This window comes from Coenobita brevimanus, chromosome 110 (assembly GCF_032717465.1).
Source record: "Coenobita brevimanus isolate Jiangsu-jjx chromosome 110, ASM3271746v2, whole genome shotgun sequence".
Taxonomy (NCBI): domain Eukaryota; kingdom Metazoa; phylum Arthropoda; class Malacostraca; order Decapoda; family Coenobitidae; genus Coenobita; species Coenobita brevimanus.
The window spans coordinates 47610448-47624807 of record NC_137063.1 but is presented as its reverse complement, the minus strand read 5'-3'; the positions used below and the strand labels follow the sequence as shown (position 1 = coordinate 47624807).

The window sequence follows — 14360 nt, the reverse complement described above, 5'->3', positions numbered from 1 at the left end:
TGCACTTTTCCCTGTTCGTGATGCACATGGTATATGGGAGTAGCACTTGTCTCGGTTTCTAGCCCTTATATATTGTGTTTTCTTTATTTGCTGTCCAGTTCGACCTCCAACACTCTAGGGAACATTTGCCTTGTTTAGATTCTTTTTTTTTTACCTTATTAAACCTATTTAGATTCTTTACATACCTTATTAAACCTATTTAGATTCTTTGTGTATCATATTTAACCTATTAACATCCTTTACTTACATTATTAGACCTATTTACAGTCTTTATTGACCCTATTAAGCCTGTGTAATTTCTTTATCATACAAAACCCATTTATTTTCTTTACCGCTAAATAAAAAAAACCTATCTTTATTACTAAGTTGAAGCCAAAGTTTAAAAATTGTAAGCTATACTAGAAAGCTCGGGTGCTAATTTCTGCTTTTATTTTGTCTCATTAGTTTATTTATTTCCATTATTTGTTTGTTTATTTTCGGGGTGACGTTCTTGTTTTGTTCTCCGTGTTGCCAGGCTGTTCAACTTTAATTTTGTCATATTTTTATTTATTTCATTTATTTTTCTTCATCATAATGCCAATCTTTTGTATCTACTTTGACGTTTTAAACTGGAGGAGGTAGATTTATCCGTCTGTAACATCTTTAGTATGAGTGGCCTTTTTTAGCCAGAATTAAACTGACTGGAAATAATTAAAATATAAAATTACGTCTTGGTAGTGAAATGGTAAAAACTACGAAAGTTTTGCGATGTAGTAAAGTTAAGGCCTTCCATTGATCTGAAATACTTGTGGATAGATAGACAGCAGTGTATAATACAGCTTTGCAACAAGATGTGCAATTTTAAGTCCATTTTAACGGAATTGCATTTGCACTACCGGATTTCACCGCTGCGCATTTTGACAGTGAAATACACGTAAAAAAATATTATGGATCGTATTATTTTCCCGGGTTATTTTTATTATTTTATTACGGTGAAGTTCTTGCCGAGAAAAGAAAAAAAGCAACGTTCATTTCATTCATTGCCAGACGCCATGTATCCCAAACGGGGTGGCCAAGGGCTTAGAGTTAATTGTTTTACAGGGAGGGGCACTAATCCTCCACCAACCCCACTTGACACGTAGGGAGAACGTTATGCCAACAGCATCTGGTGTTCCCAGGCGGTCATCCATCCAAGTACTAAAAAGCAACGTAGAGCGTATTATTTGCCGGGGTTAGTTTTTTTTTTTTTTTTTTTTTCCAGTGAAGTACACGGCAAAAAAAACATTAGAGAGAGAGAGAGAGTTTACAGCAGATTGAACATAGTAATGTGTTTGTGTTTTTCCGCTGAGTCCTCCCGTGTTGATTTCCTACTTTCATCCACATTATACTCCCTTTACACTAAACTGGCCCAAATTTTCATCCATTGGCAGCTCAGTGGCAGAAAAAGACAGTACCACACCTCTACTGTACATCATTTCCATAGCACATCTTCATGACTAGCATCGTATTTTGGTGTTAATCTCTTGTTACAACTCGGCATCCAAGGGTGAGAGATGGCAATTTTAGGCCAAGTTAGAGTTAAAAAGGTATCACTGGAGTGAATGTGGGCAGTGTTAGAATGAATAAGTTTTCTTAAATAAATGGGTGTAATCTGCATATGGCTTGTTTTCCACTATGTGAAGTGTTTCTCGTTTTTTTTTTTTTTTTTTTTTTTTTTTTTTTTTTTTTTCGTTATATGTGGAGATGAGTTGAGTGTGTGTGTGTGTGTGTGTGTGTGTGTGTGTGTGTGTGTGTGTAATCCATTAGGTCTCATGAATAAATGGTGCTAATCCGCTTACGAACTTGGCGTCGAGGCATATTTACCTCCACATATTTTTTTTACCTTGTGTTCATTGATGTGTGTGTGTGTTCAGTCTATTTTTTTTATGGTATGGATTATGTTTATTGCTAATCGTACATAAGTAGAGGGAAGTAGTATTAATAGTAGTAGTAGTAATAATAATAATGATGATGATGATAATAATAATAATAATAATGATAATAATAATAATAATAATGACAATAATAACAATAATAATAATAATAATAATAATAATAATAGCAATAATTTCCTAAGACAGAAACAGTAAGCTAAATTAGCACTTTGCTCTTATAAAGGAACAATAAAGTTCCCAAATGATTAGTATAATCTGCTTGTCAACTGTTTATGTAGTGTTTTTTGTTTTTCTGTTTATGACCTTGTATTTTGTTTTCTGTTTTTGTTCATTTGAGTACTGTAATCTCTCTCTCTCTCTCTCTCTCTCTCTCTCTCTCTCTCTCTCTCTCTCTCTCTCTCTCTCTCTCTCTCTCACACACACACACACACACAGTTGATATCCATAATTAGATAAACTGATGGATGGTGTATGAATATTTAGGCAGTGTTTTCATTTGCATAGTAATCTTCAGTCGTACCCCTCCCCCGGCATACAGATAAGAGTATTTGCCATAAATAGCGATGATGTACATTACTGCGTGGAAGGTCCGGCTACTTGTGTTAGATAAAAGTTGTTGTTTGTTAGTATTTTGTAAAGGTAATGCATTTATGTGGTGTTTCTCCCTCACATACTCCCTTGTATTCTGGATTTTAGTGGCCACTTACTAAACCCTTAGATAGATAAATAGACAGGTTGATAGATAGATAGAATGATAGATGGATTGACAGAACATAAATACATACATAGGAAGGCAGGTAGGTAGTTGCTTATGTTGTGTGTTGACCACAGTTTACGAAATTATGTGTTCCATAATGTTTTCTGTTTTTCATCTCCCCCCCACACTGATTGTCATCATATACAAGTGTATTTGTAATTCTTCCCACTCACCCCACATTTATTGTTGTCATATATTTTTAATTCTCCATACTCACTCCACACTGATTGTTGTCATATACTGTATATTTGTAATTCTCCCCACTCACCCCACATTGACCCCTGCGTTAAATTTCAGCCTTCACACAGATAGGTAGGTGGATATATAGATAGATAGATAGATAAATATATAAATAGATAGGTAGGTAGGTAGGTAGACAGAGATACTGTGTAGATAAATAAATGGATAGGTAGGTTGGTAGGCAGACAGAAATATAGATAAATAGATACATAGTTTGGTAGGTAGGTAGATAAATAGATTGATAGACAGAACGATACATACATATACAGTATACATACACACTGTACATACATACATACCTAGTTTATTGACCATAGCTTTAATAATTACATATGATCATTGTTTAACTGTAGCCCATCCACATCACCGACCACCTGCTGAATTCCATGCATCATCTCACGCTCTTGCCCCTGTATTTTATTTTTTGATATTGACCCTTGTATTTCATTTGGTACCCCTTGTTTCATTATGGTATATCACCCAAACTGACCCTTGTATTTCATTCCACAGATAGGTAGATAGATAGATAAATAGACAATAGAAAGACATAGGTAGATAGATAGGATTTTGTCACATCTGGCAATATGTATTCCTAAGTTGGAAAAAATTACAGTGATGATGATTATGATGATGATGACTATTATTCCACTGTATTTCATCCACCACCCTGAATCACATATCCAGCCTGCCAGTCCTTCCACGTATTTCACCTCCCATACCTTGCACTTTGTCCCTCCTCAGCCCCCTGTCCTTCATCTCCCATGTATATTTTATCTCCCCTTAACCCCTAGTAATACACCTCCTGTTAACCCTATATTTTTGCGTCTTTCTAGGGGGCGGACCAAGTTCACTCGCTGGTCTCGGGTCAACACAACTGGTACGCCACCTCCCATGCCAGGCCCACCTACTGTAACGTGTGTAGGGATGCACTCTCAGGTGGGTAGCAGAGAGAGAGAGAGAGAGTGAGATGCAATGCTTTGCTTTGTGGGTGTGAGGTAAAAGTGAGTTTGGATATGATTAGGAGAGAGAGAGAGAATGTAGGGATTGTGGGTGGGTGTGTAGATTTGTGTGTGGGAGTGGGGTAAAAGAGAATTGTGATTTGATTTAGTGTGTGTGTGTGTGTGTGTGTGTGTGTGTGTGTGTGTGTGTGTGTGTGTGTGTGTGTGTGTGTGTGTGTGTGAGAGAGAGAGAGAGAGAGAGAGAGAGAGAGAATTATGTATACAAACGCTTCACTAGGATTATGGTATTGCAGTTACTGAATGCATTACTGGCCACAATGAGAGTCAGATGAACACCAAATATTAGTTATTTTTATAAACCAGTTTGTAATGTTTAATTAAAATGCAAAAGAGCCAGTGGGTTAATGAAGTGGAGTACGTGAGGAAGGGCAGCTTGACATGATTGGAGGTTGTGGTGATGAGTTGGGAGTGCATTGGAAGTTTAGATAAGAGGAGGCCTGTTGTGTTCTGATGAAGCAACCCGTTGGCCAAAGATCCGACCAGCATGTACTAGAGAGGATAAAAGAGAGAGAGAGTGAGAGACTAGAATTTTTGTTGTGGACACCTTGAATGAACTAAGGCAGTGGATGTCTGGCAGTAGAAGATAGCTATAAATTAGAAACGTGTGGAAGACATAGTAGTGAAAGAAATTATAGGTACATGTAAAATCTCCAAGTATTATACAGTTGAGCTCGTTGGAAATAGCCAGGAAATATTGTAGTGGTTGGCCCATAGGAAAATCAGATCATCATAGTGTACATAGATAAAAAATGAAAAGCTGTTGAAGATATACAAATAGAGATATGAATATTTTACTGGCAAGCCTAAATTGCAACAATAATAATATAGATCAGCATGATAAGCAGTTGAAGACAAAGTTACTACTGATAGGGATGAGAATATTTTACTGGTTAGCTTAAAATACTCAAATAATAATTAACCTGACCTCCTAGGAAATAGCCAGGTAATATTGCAATAGGCGAACCGTGAGAAAATCGGAATGGGCACAGCATATTACTTCCTACCACCCAGCCAGCCAACCAGCAAGCCATAATTGGACTTCAAAGCATCTCCCCCTGTGCATGTAAAAGCTTTGTAGATTTATGGGGGTGAGAAGATAACACAGGGATTATATTTAAACCCCAGAGTGTATGCCTCAAAGGCCTAAATGGAAACTGTGAAGTCTGGCTGTCTGTTTGTTGTCAGACCTGGGAGCCTACTGTTTGTCCAGGTGGGCTATGGAAAAAAGGAATATAGATATGTATAGATGGATAGATAGATAGATGAATAGATAGGTAGAGAGAGCGAGAGAGAGCATTACAACCCTGACTTTGTCCAATAAAAATAGTTAAGTAAAAGTGTTAGCATATGTGCATGTGCACACACACACACACACACACACATACATAGTTTTTGTGTGCAGAATCTGTGGTGATTATTATTTTTATTATTATTATTTTTACAAAATACTGTATATATAAGTAAACTGAGTGTTATTACTGTCACCATTGCACTCTCTAGAGTCAGAACAACTCTAGTATTCTATTCCATATAATACTAGATAATTATATTCAGATGGGAGTGGGTCATAGGAGCCTAGTAGAGTTAGATGTATTGTACATTGGTAAAATCGGCAGAGTATGTCTAAAATGTTATTAATTAATGAGGATGTTATTCCCACATCAGCCCATCAACTTCAATCAGAGTCCATAAAAGCCGCAGGGACTTTAATGTGATTTAGTTTTAATGGATGCAGCATTTCTGTAATTTTGGATCTTTTGTTATTGGCGGTAATTAAGTCCCAGTACAGGCTGTAATTAAATTTATCATAATAGAAGATTGGATGGATATTATGAATTTGCTGTTAATGTATTATTTTTATTGCTCATTTGTACACAACTGTAAATGCAAATGATTTTGTTCACTTGGAAAAATCATACCGACTAAGAAAATATTTTGTATTGACAAGATAAAAAAGAAAAGGAAAAGGAAAAGACAGGAAAAAAAAAGGTTGATGGGATGAGGGGAATAAAAGCTTCCTTGATTAACCTCTGAAAGACACCTAAAACATTGGATGATTTCAACTGACCCTTAAAGGATAAAGCAAGCATTGGCCAGATGGTTTCCTGTACACCAGGAAACCATTTACTATGCTGGATGGTAACCATATAACCAAATTATGGCACCTGGTGGCTTAGTGGGTAATTATGGTGCTCCAATCGGATTATCCCGGTGAAGGTTTATATCCAAGGGGTGTTTGGGGTTTATTGCTCACATAATGCCACTCAGGGATGAGCGAGGCTGGTCACTCTCATCTTAAATGTCAGGACCAACTTGCCTATCCCCGGGCTCCTGCGCTCCTCATGGGGCAACGCAAGATTGGATGATGGATGGATGGATGGATGGATTATTTCAGGTTTATAAGGGTTTAAATGCATGATTTTAGGTTACATTCTTGTTTGTCACAACACTGTGTAAATGATACACCACTTTCAAGAATAGAAGCCTATAGTTATCATGTGGAATTTTTAAGGAACAAAGAATGGTTTATTGGGAGCTTAGAAACAAAAGTACTGCAGTACTTTTGTATATTTGGTATCAGTATAATTCCTACTTCATATACCGTATATTACCACCACATGATGATGATGATGATGATGATGATGATGATGATGATGATGATGACCTCCTCCCTACAGGAGTGACATCGCACGGACTAAGCTGTGAGGTGTGCAAGGTGAAGGCCCACAAGAGATGTGCAGCCAAGGCCATCAACAACTGCAAGTGGACCACCCTTGCTTCTGTGGGCAAGGACATCATAGAGGATGAGGAGGGGGTGAGTACTTCACCTTATGTCACACAAGAGTTAAGGACCTGTCCACATTGGGGTATAGTTATACTGCATGCTAAAGTTTACCATTACTCCTCTGCTAACTGTGGTATGACTGTTTTGTGACATGTGCTGATTTTATTTAATAGCAATGTGAACCACACAGCAAAAAACTCGTAGCAGACAGGATCCTCTCTGTTGTATGGTGAAGAATGAGAAAAATGGAAGGGAAGACTGTCGGGAAACTTTTGCACATGGCTGTGTATCCTCATGCTGAAGGGCTGATACATCTTAGTTTAGAATCTCTCTGCTGAAAGCTATTGAATTGTTTGGGAATTTTGTCATGAAGGCATATTACTGTATATTGTTTCATATTTTGGTATTAAGAGTTTTACTGTGTAGTAGCTGACAATAAAATATGATAAAAGAGAGACATCTGGTACGGGTAGCAGAGTATGGTAATACAGAACTGTATAATGAAAATGTGACTTGTTACTCTTGGAAGATAAATCAGCTTCTGGTTCTGATGGAAGTACCTGGAAGTTAGGTAATCCTCCCAGTGTTGAGTAGAGTGTATGATGTTGACTACATAACAGTCCTGCAGTGGGATACCTTCACATGGTAGCAACAATTTAACTGAGCTTCACTGCTGTCCAGTTTTACAAATCTCCTTCAGCTGTCATCTAAAGGAGGATGGATGACTGCAGGAGGAGGATAACTCCAGCCTGCAATCCACCGAGTTCATAGTCAGATGGGCTAAGATGTGTAACTACTGTACTACTGAGTCATAGGAAATCGTGTACAGGACACACTATCATAACTCACCATTGCTACTCCCACTACACCAGTCATGAAAAAGACAGCCCAAGCTTATGCCATATTCATTGTGGAGGATACAGTATTAAGTGTTCACCTGTTGATATGCAAAAGTGTGTGACACCACATTTTGTGTATTTGTAGACTGCCAGACCTCAGAGAATACTGTATACTGTCTAGTTTATACTCAGAGTGAAGTAAAAAAAATAAGTACCACATAGGACTGTGATATGTGTCCTGTGGCATTAAGGAGCATAGGTACTCATAAAGACTGCAGCTTGCACCTTATAAGTACAGTACATAATACATAATGTTTTTAACAGTCCAATACTGTAGAAATGATGACATGGCAGACTCATTATAGTACAGTATCATTCATTCATTTCTGGGAGATTTATAGCATTTAATGATTACAGTGCAGCTCCTTCGCTGGTCAGTCTCTTGTTCTGCCATGGCTGAACAGACTGCCACTTGATGATAACCAGATGGACTGTAGACACACTACATTCGAGATGTTATGCTCTGAATATTTTTAGAAATTCCCAGTGGTGTGACATTGTGTTGTGTAGTGTGAGGTGAAGCTTAGTTTGCCTTTCACATTACCTGTCATATCAAAAGGAATGGTAATGATTTTGGCATTCTTTTGCTCAGTTTACCTTGGAAGGGCTAGGTTTTGCAGGTTGACAACATTTGGCTTTTTTTCTCTTTCTCCCTTTTTTTTTTTTTTTTTTTCCAAAAAGAAAATTACTTTTAGTGTTCTCCAGGCAGTGTTTGTAAGGAAGTAGGAATGAATGGCACTCACAGCATTGTCTAGCTAGATCTATCTGGTTAGACCTTTTGTGTTTCCCAGTTGTCTGTGGGTGAGGGCTTTGTTCTGAGCAGGAAGTGAGGAGCAAGCTTGTTAATTGCATAGATGGTGGTATAAGCATTGGCCTGTTGTTTGTGTGTGCATGATTGTACAGGTGGTGGAATGGTGTTGAAGGTATTGTTGTAGTATCTTGCTGAGGTAGTTTTTATATGTGAGTATATTATTGTATGACTGTCTATGTGTTGGGGTTATTATGTCCCAGTGTGGTGAATTGTTCTGCTCTCATATTCAGATGGCCATTGATCTGCATATCATTGTGTTTGTTGTTACTATTGGCTTAGTCCTTTTTACTCTAACCTAGCTTAAAGCTGCCATCTCTTCATCTTGCCAGCTGAGTTATAACAAGAAATTAACACTAGAATATTATACTGGTCATGAATAGGTTGTATGGAAAGGATGTAAAGCTGTCATATTACCTTTTTCTGCCACTGAGCAATGTGAAATGAACTACAAAAGACCAAAATCTGGGCCACGTTAAGGCAAAAGTATTATAGTCTCTTTAGGTTGGTTAGTGTTTGTTCTACATTATTGTTCACTGAGGATGCAGTCAGATTTCTAGTGTAGCCTGAAAGAATTGAGTGCTCATATACTGCTTGCTTCTAACTTATCTGTAACCCATTCAATTTTACTTGCCATCACAAACTCATTTTATTTTGCCTAGACCTTTTTTAATGGGTGGGGTTAGATATAGCCTTCATAAACCACTTCACTACAAGAAGACCTCCTGATGTTTTTTAATGGGTGGGGTTAGATATAGCCTTCATAAACCACATCACTACAAGAAGACCTCCTGGTGTTGAATAAAATTGTCTTGGGATGGCAGGTTTAAAATGAATAACAGGTACAGTAATTGGACTGAAGGGGTTGATGAGCCAGATGCAACAACAGTAAAACAACAACATTTAACTTCTTTTAATTGGTATTTTGTTTTCCTCTTGCTTCCACTAGATGATTTAATTCAGTTTATGAGCGAGCGAGAGAGAGAGAGAGGATAAGTACTGTAGTGACGATAATGGTTGTGGTGAGGAAGCATTCACTTTGATGTTATTGCTAAGTTGATGGCCACTTGTTATCAGTTATTACGGTATTATTCCCACTCATTTGGTTGTAAGATTATTTCCGGCATGATTGTTTATGTGTTACGTAATACCTGACTTATGAGTGGTTAGGTTTGGTCTGGCATTGCTGGGTGATTTGCAGGGTTATGGTAACAGATAATAGATAGATAGATTGGTTGATTGATTGATCAGTTGAAAGGTGATAGATAGGTAGGTATGTAGAAAGAAATAGGTAGATAGTTATATTGTGTGTGTGTGTGTGTGTGTGTGTGTGTGTGTGTGTGTGTGTGTAATTACTATAGTAACTGCAGGAAGCCACTGCATGGACAATTCAATTAGTGGTTCACTGGTTTGCGTAGCATTCCCTGTCTGTGGTGGTGCAAACACACACACAAAATCTCTCTCTCTCTCTCTCTCTCTCTCTCTCTCACACACACACACACACACACACACACACACACACACACACAATCAGGTAAAGTGGGCCAGTGGGAGACAGGGGGAGAGGGAGGGGTTGTTATGGCATCTGGTGGGGGGGAAGGGAGGGGAGGGGTGATGGAAGCTTTGGGGGGGGGTAAGGGAGGAGTGGGGGTGGAGAGAGAGAGAGAGAGAGAGAGAGAGAGAGAGAGAGAGAGAGGATAAATAGTGACGATAATGGTTGTGGTGAGGAAACATTCACTTTGATGTTATAGCTAAGTTGATGGCCACTCGTTATCAGTTATTATTACTGCCACCCATTTGATTGTAAGGTTATTTCCAGCATGATTGTTTGTTTCTTACGTAATACATGACTTTTGAGTGGTTTGGTCTGGCATGGGTGGGTGATACACAGGACTATAGTAGCAGATATTTGATAGATTGATTAGTTGATTGGTTGATTGATCAGTTGAAAGGTGATAGATAGGTAGGTAGACCCGCCGACATGTCGTAAAAATACCCCCGCTAATACCAATACACCAGTCCTGTATGAGACAGCCCTAGCACGTATTCAATATGGACGGTGGGTGTTAGCGCCGAAGTGGTGACATGTAGAGGTGTATGGTTTGTAGGAGGACTGCTGGGCCTTGATAGCAGGTTGTGAAGCCTATGCCCAGAGTCGGACACATTAAAAAAAAAAAATAGGTATGTAGAGAGAGATAGGTAGATAGTTATATTGTGTGTGTGTGTGTGTGTGTGTGTGTGTGTGTGTGTGTGTGTGTAATTACCATGGTAACTGTAGGAAGCCACTGCTTGGACAATTCAATTAGTGGTTTGTATAGCATTCCATGTCTGTGGTGGCGCAAACACACGCACACACAAAAGCGCTCTCTCTCTCTCTCTCTCTCTCTCTCTCTCTCTCTCTCTCTCTCTCTCTCTCTCTCTCTCTCTCTCTCTCTCTCACACACACACACACACACACACACACACACACACACACACAGTCAGGTAAAGTGGGCCAGTGGGAGGCTTGGGGAGAGGGAGGGGTTGTTATGGCATCTGGTGGGGGGGAGGGGAATTGTGGAAGCTTTAATTTAGGGAGGAAGGGGAGGAGTGGGGGTGAAGAGAGAGAGAGAGAGAGAGTGGGGGGGGAGGGTTGGGGAAAGAGGAGAGGGGGAAGGGTAGTGACACTGAAAGGGAGGAGAAAAAAGTGGGGGAGACGGAGATAGATGCATTGTGAGAAAGAGAGAGGATTGGGAAAGGTGAGGGTAGGCGACATTGCAAGGAAGAGGAAAAAGATGGAGAGAGAGAGAGAGAGAGAGAGAGACTCGTGGAGGAGCACAGAGAGAATGGAAAAAGTAGAGAGGGAGAGTGATGTAAGAGAAGTAAGGGGAGAGGAGAGGTGTGGAAGTACTTCAGGACGGGAGAGATGGGAAGAGGGGGAAGAGAAGGAAAGGGTGAATGAGAGGAACGAAGAGGAAGGGTTAAGTAGAGGGGAGGGGAGAGAATGGGTGGAGCTGGAGGGATATGAGATGGGGAGGGAAAGGATATAAAAGCAATCATGGAAGGAAAGTAGGAGCATTGAATAGAGGGGAGGGGAAGAGAGGGGAGAGGAGGGGAGGGAAGGGGAGGGGAGAAATGAAGGAAAATGAGGTGGGAAAAGAGGAGGCGAGAGGAGAGGAGAGGCGTGGAGGGGAGTGATGGAGAAAAGAGTGGAAAGGAGGAGAAGGGAAGGGGAGGGGAAGGATTATGATGATGAATGGAGAGGAAATGGGATGAGGGTGGACAGATGGGAGAAGCAGAGGAAGAGAGGGAATGTAAGGAAAAAGAGAAGAGAGAAGAGGAAGGGAGAGGCGAGAGGAAGAAGTACTAATGTGAAATGGGGAGAGATTTACTTTTGTGGGTGGGGAAGGGAGAGAAGGGTCAGGTTTTGTGTGGAAAAAGGGAGGCGGCACCGGAGAGAGAGAGAGAGAGAGGTAAGGGCACACTAATTAGTACCAAGTAGGTGAAACGAGTGCTGGAGTACATGTGAATAAAAAGGCAAATAAAAGTAACGTAACACCAAAGTTCCGTACTCAGGTAACCTTGGAGGGGTATCTTAGCAACCCCTCCTGACTGGTACCTGCAGGGAACACACTAATATTTCCTGCATTGTGTTTGTCCGAATATTGACACCCTCAGCCTCCTGTTACTCCCTCTCACCTGAATAAAATCACCTGTATAAATTGCTAGAGTTGTGCCGACGATGAGAAGGTTAATTTATAGAACTAATTAAAGAGGAGGTGCTGTGGCGTTTCCCTAACCTACGAAACAAGGGCTAAACTATATTGACCCGTAGTGAGGTTGTTAAGAGTGAGCTAATTACCTTTGTTAGTCATTATTACTCCTTCCAGTGAGGTGACGTCATTTTAATTGTATTGTTACTAATGTCGGACGATTACTGCGTACAGGGAGAGGAGGGGGATAATGAGAGAGAGAGAGAGGGAGAAAGGTGAGAGGGGTGAGTGGGGGAGAGGACCCTAAAGCAGAGTGTTCCAACAGTGTATCGACCTGGATCCCCCTTCCCTTCTTTCTCTCTCTCTTCCCCCCCCCACTTTCTCTCCCTTTCCCCTCCCTCTTTCTCTCTCCCTCCCCTACCTCTTTCTCTTTCCCTCCCCTCTCTGTTCCTATTTTTTCATCTTTTCTCCTCTCTCTCTTTCTCTTTCCCTTCCCTTTTCTTTCCATTTTCCTTCCCTATTTCTTTTTCCTATCCCTCCCCCTTCCCCTTCCATCTTTCTCCTCCCTCCCTCTTTTTCCTCTTTCTCCCCTTTTTTCTCTCCCTCTCTCCTCCCCTTCTCTTCCTCTCTCCTCCCTCCTCTCCCTCTTTTCTCTCCCTTTCCCTTCTCAAATTCTTTTCCCTCCCTTTCCCTTCTCAATTTCTTTTCCCTCCCTTCTCCCTTCCATGCTTTTTCACTCCCTCATTTTCTTCTCTTCTCCCTTTTCCCGTCCCCTCTCTCATTTTTCCCTCCCTCTTTCTCCTTTCCTCTTCACCCCTCCCTTACTCTCTCTCTAACCTTTTGCCCCTCTCTGTCTCTTTCCCTACCGTTCCCATATCTCTCTTTTCTCTCCTTTACTCCTCACTCTCTCTTTTTCCCTTCCCTCCATGTACTCTCTCTCTCTCTCTCTCTCTCTCTCTCTCTCTCTCTCACACACACACACACACACACACACACACACACACACACACACCTGTTGTCTCATTAGTCTCCTTTGCCCCTTTCCCTCCCCGTTCAAACATCTCCCACCCTCCCTCTCCCCCTCCCTCCCCTCTCATCTCCCCTTTCAAACTTCTTCCTCCCTTCCTTCTCTCTTGTGAGACTTTCTTCCCCCTCCCCCTCAACAACAACAGCCTTGATCTTTCCCCTTATCATCTCTCTCTCTCTCTCTCTCTCTCTCTCTCTCTCTCTCTCACGTCTTCCTTCACCTCTCCTCTTTCCGCATTCATTCACATCTCACTTCCTTCTCTCCCTTTACCTCTCCCATCCCCTTCTTTCTCCACCTTCTCCCTCCATCTCTCACCTCTCATCCTCTCCCTTCCCTTCCTACCCTTCCTCCCTCTGCCGCTCCCTCTCGTCTCTTATTTCTTTCTCAGGTACTTCCCATCCTTTTCTTTTCCTCTCTCCCCTTCTCTTCTTTCTCCATCTCCTCTCCTTTTCTCTCCTCTCCTCCCCTCCTCCTTTCACTGTGTTCCTGGCCTTCCTCCCCTTCCTCCTTCCTTCTTATTTCTCCAGCTTCTCTCACCTTTAATCTTAGCCCTCCTTGTCCCTTCATCCTTTCCTCCTCCTCTGGTTATTTATTTTCCTTCATCCTCCTTATCCTTTCCTCTCCTCTCTTGCCTTTCTCTTCCTTCTCTTCCCCTCTTCTTGCTTGCCATATTTTTTTTCTTATATTCTTTTTCTTCATTTCGTCTCACCTGCATTGTTTCTCATTCCCTTTTGACTCCTTTCCCTTAACCTCACCTCTCCTCACCTCTCCTCTCTGTCCTATCCTATCCTGTCTTATCCTCTCCTCTCCTATATTTTCGTGGTTTTCCTCTCCTCTCATTCTTCCCCTTTCCTCTTGCCATTTTCCTCACCTTCCCCCTCCCCTTTCTGTCTCTCTTTCCTCTCCACCTTTCTCCCTTTTTTTTTTCCCCTTTCCCCACCTGTCTTTCCTCTTCCCTCTCCCTTTCTCAGTCCCCTCCCCTCCCCTCCCCGCTTCCTCTCCCTCTCCCTCTCGTCCCTTCTCGCTGCGTGTCTCTCCCCCCCTCCCCTCCCCTCCCCTCCCCTCTTTTCCTCCCCCTCTCCTCTCTCCATGACGTAACTCTACCTGAGAGTCCTTTGTATATGGGGACTAATTGCCCTCTCTCTCTCTCTCTCTCTCTCTCTCTCTCTCTCTCTCTCTCTCTCTCTCTCTCTCTCTCTCTCTTTCAGAATTGTACATAG

General features: G+C 41.2%; 1 protein-coding gene across 1 annotated transcript in view; it reads left to right on the top strand.

The window, feature by feature from the left end:
* Positions 1 to 14360, top strand: part of LOC145417576 (diacylglycerol kinase delta) — a 172708-nt gene that overhangs the window by 91237 nt on the left and 67111 nt on the right. Inside the window, exons 5-6 of the mRNA XM_080286282.1 lie at positions 3744 to 3846; positions 6608 to 6744. Of these exons, the coding sequence (XP_080142408.1) occupies positions 3744 to 3846; positions 6608 to 6744 (240 nt within the window). The remainder of the gene's footprint in view (positions 1 to 3743; positions 3847 to 6607; positions 6745 to 14360) is intronic.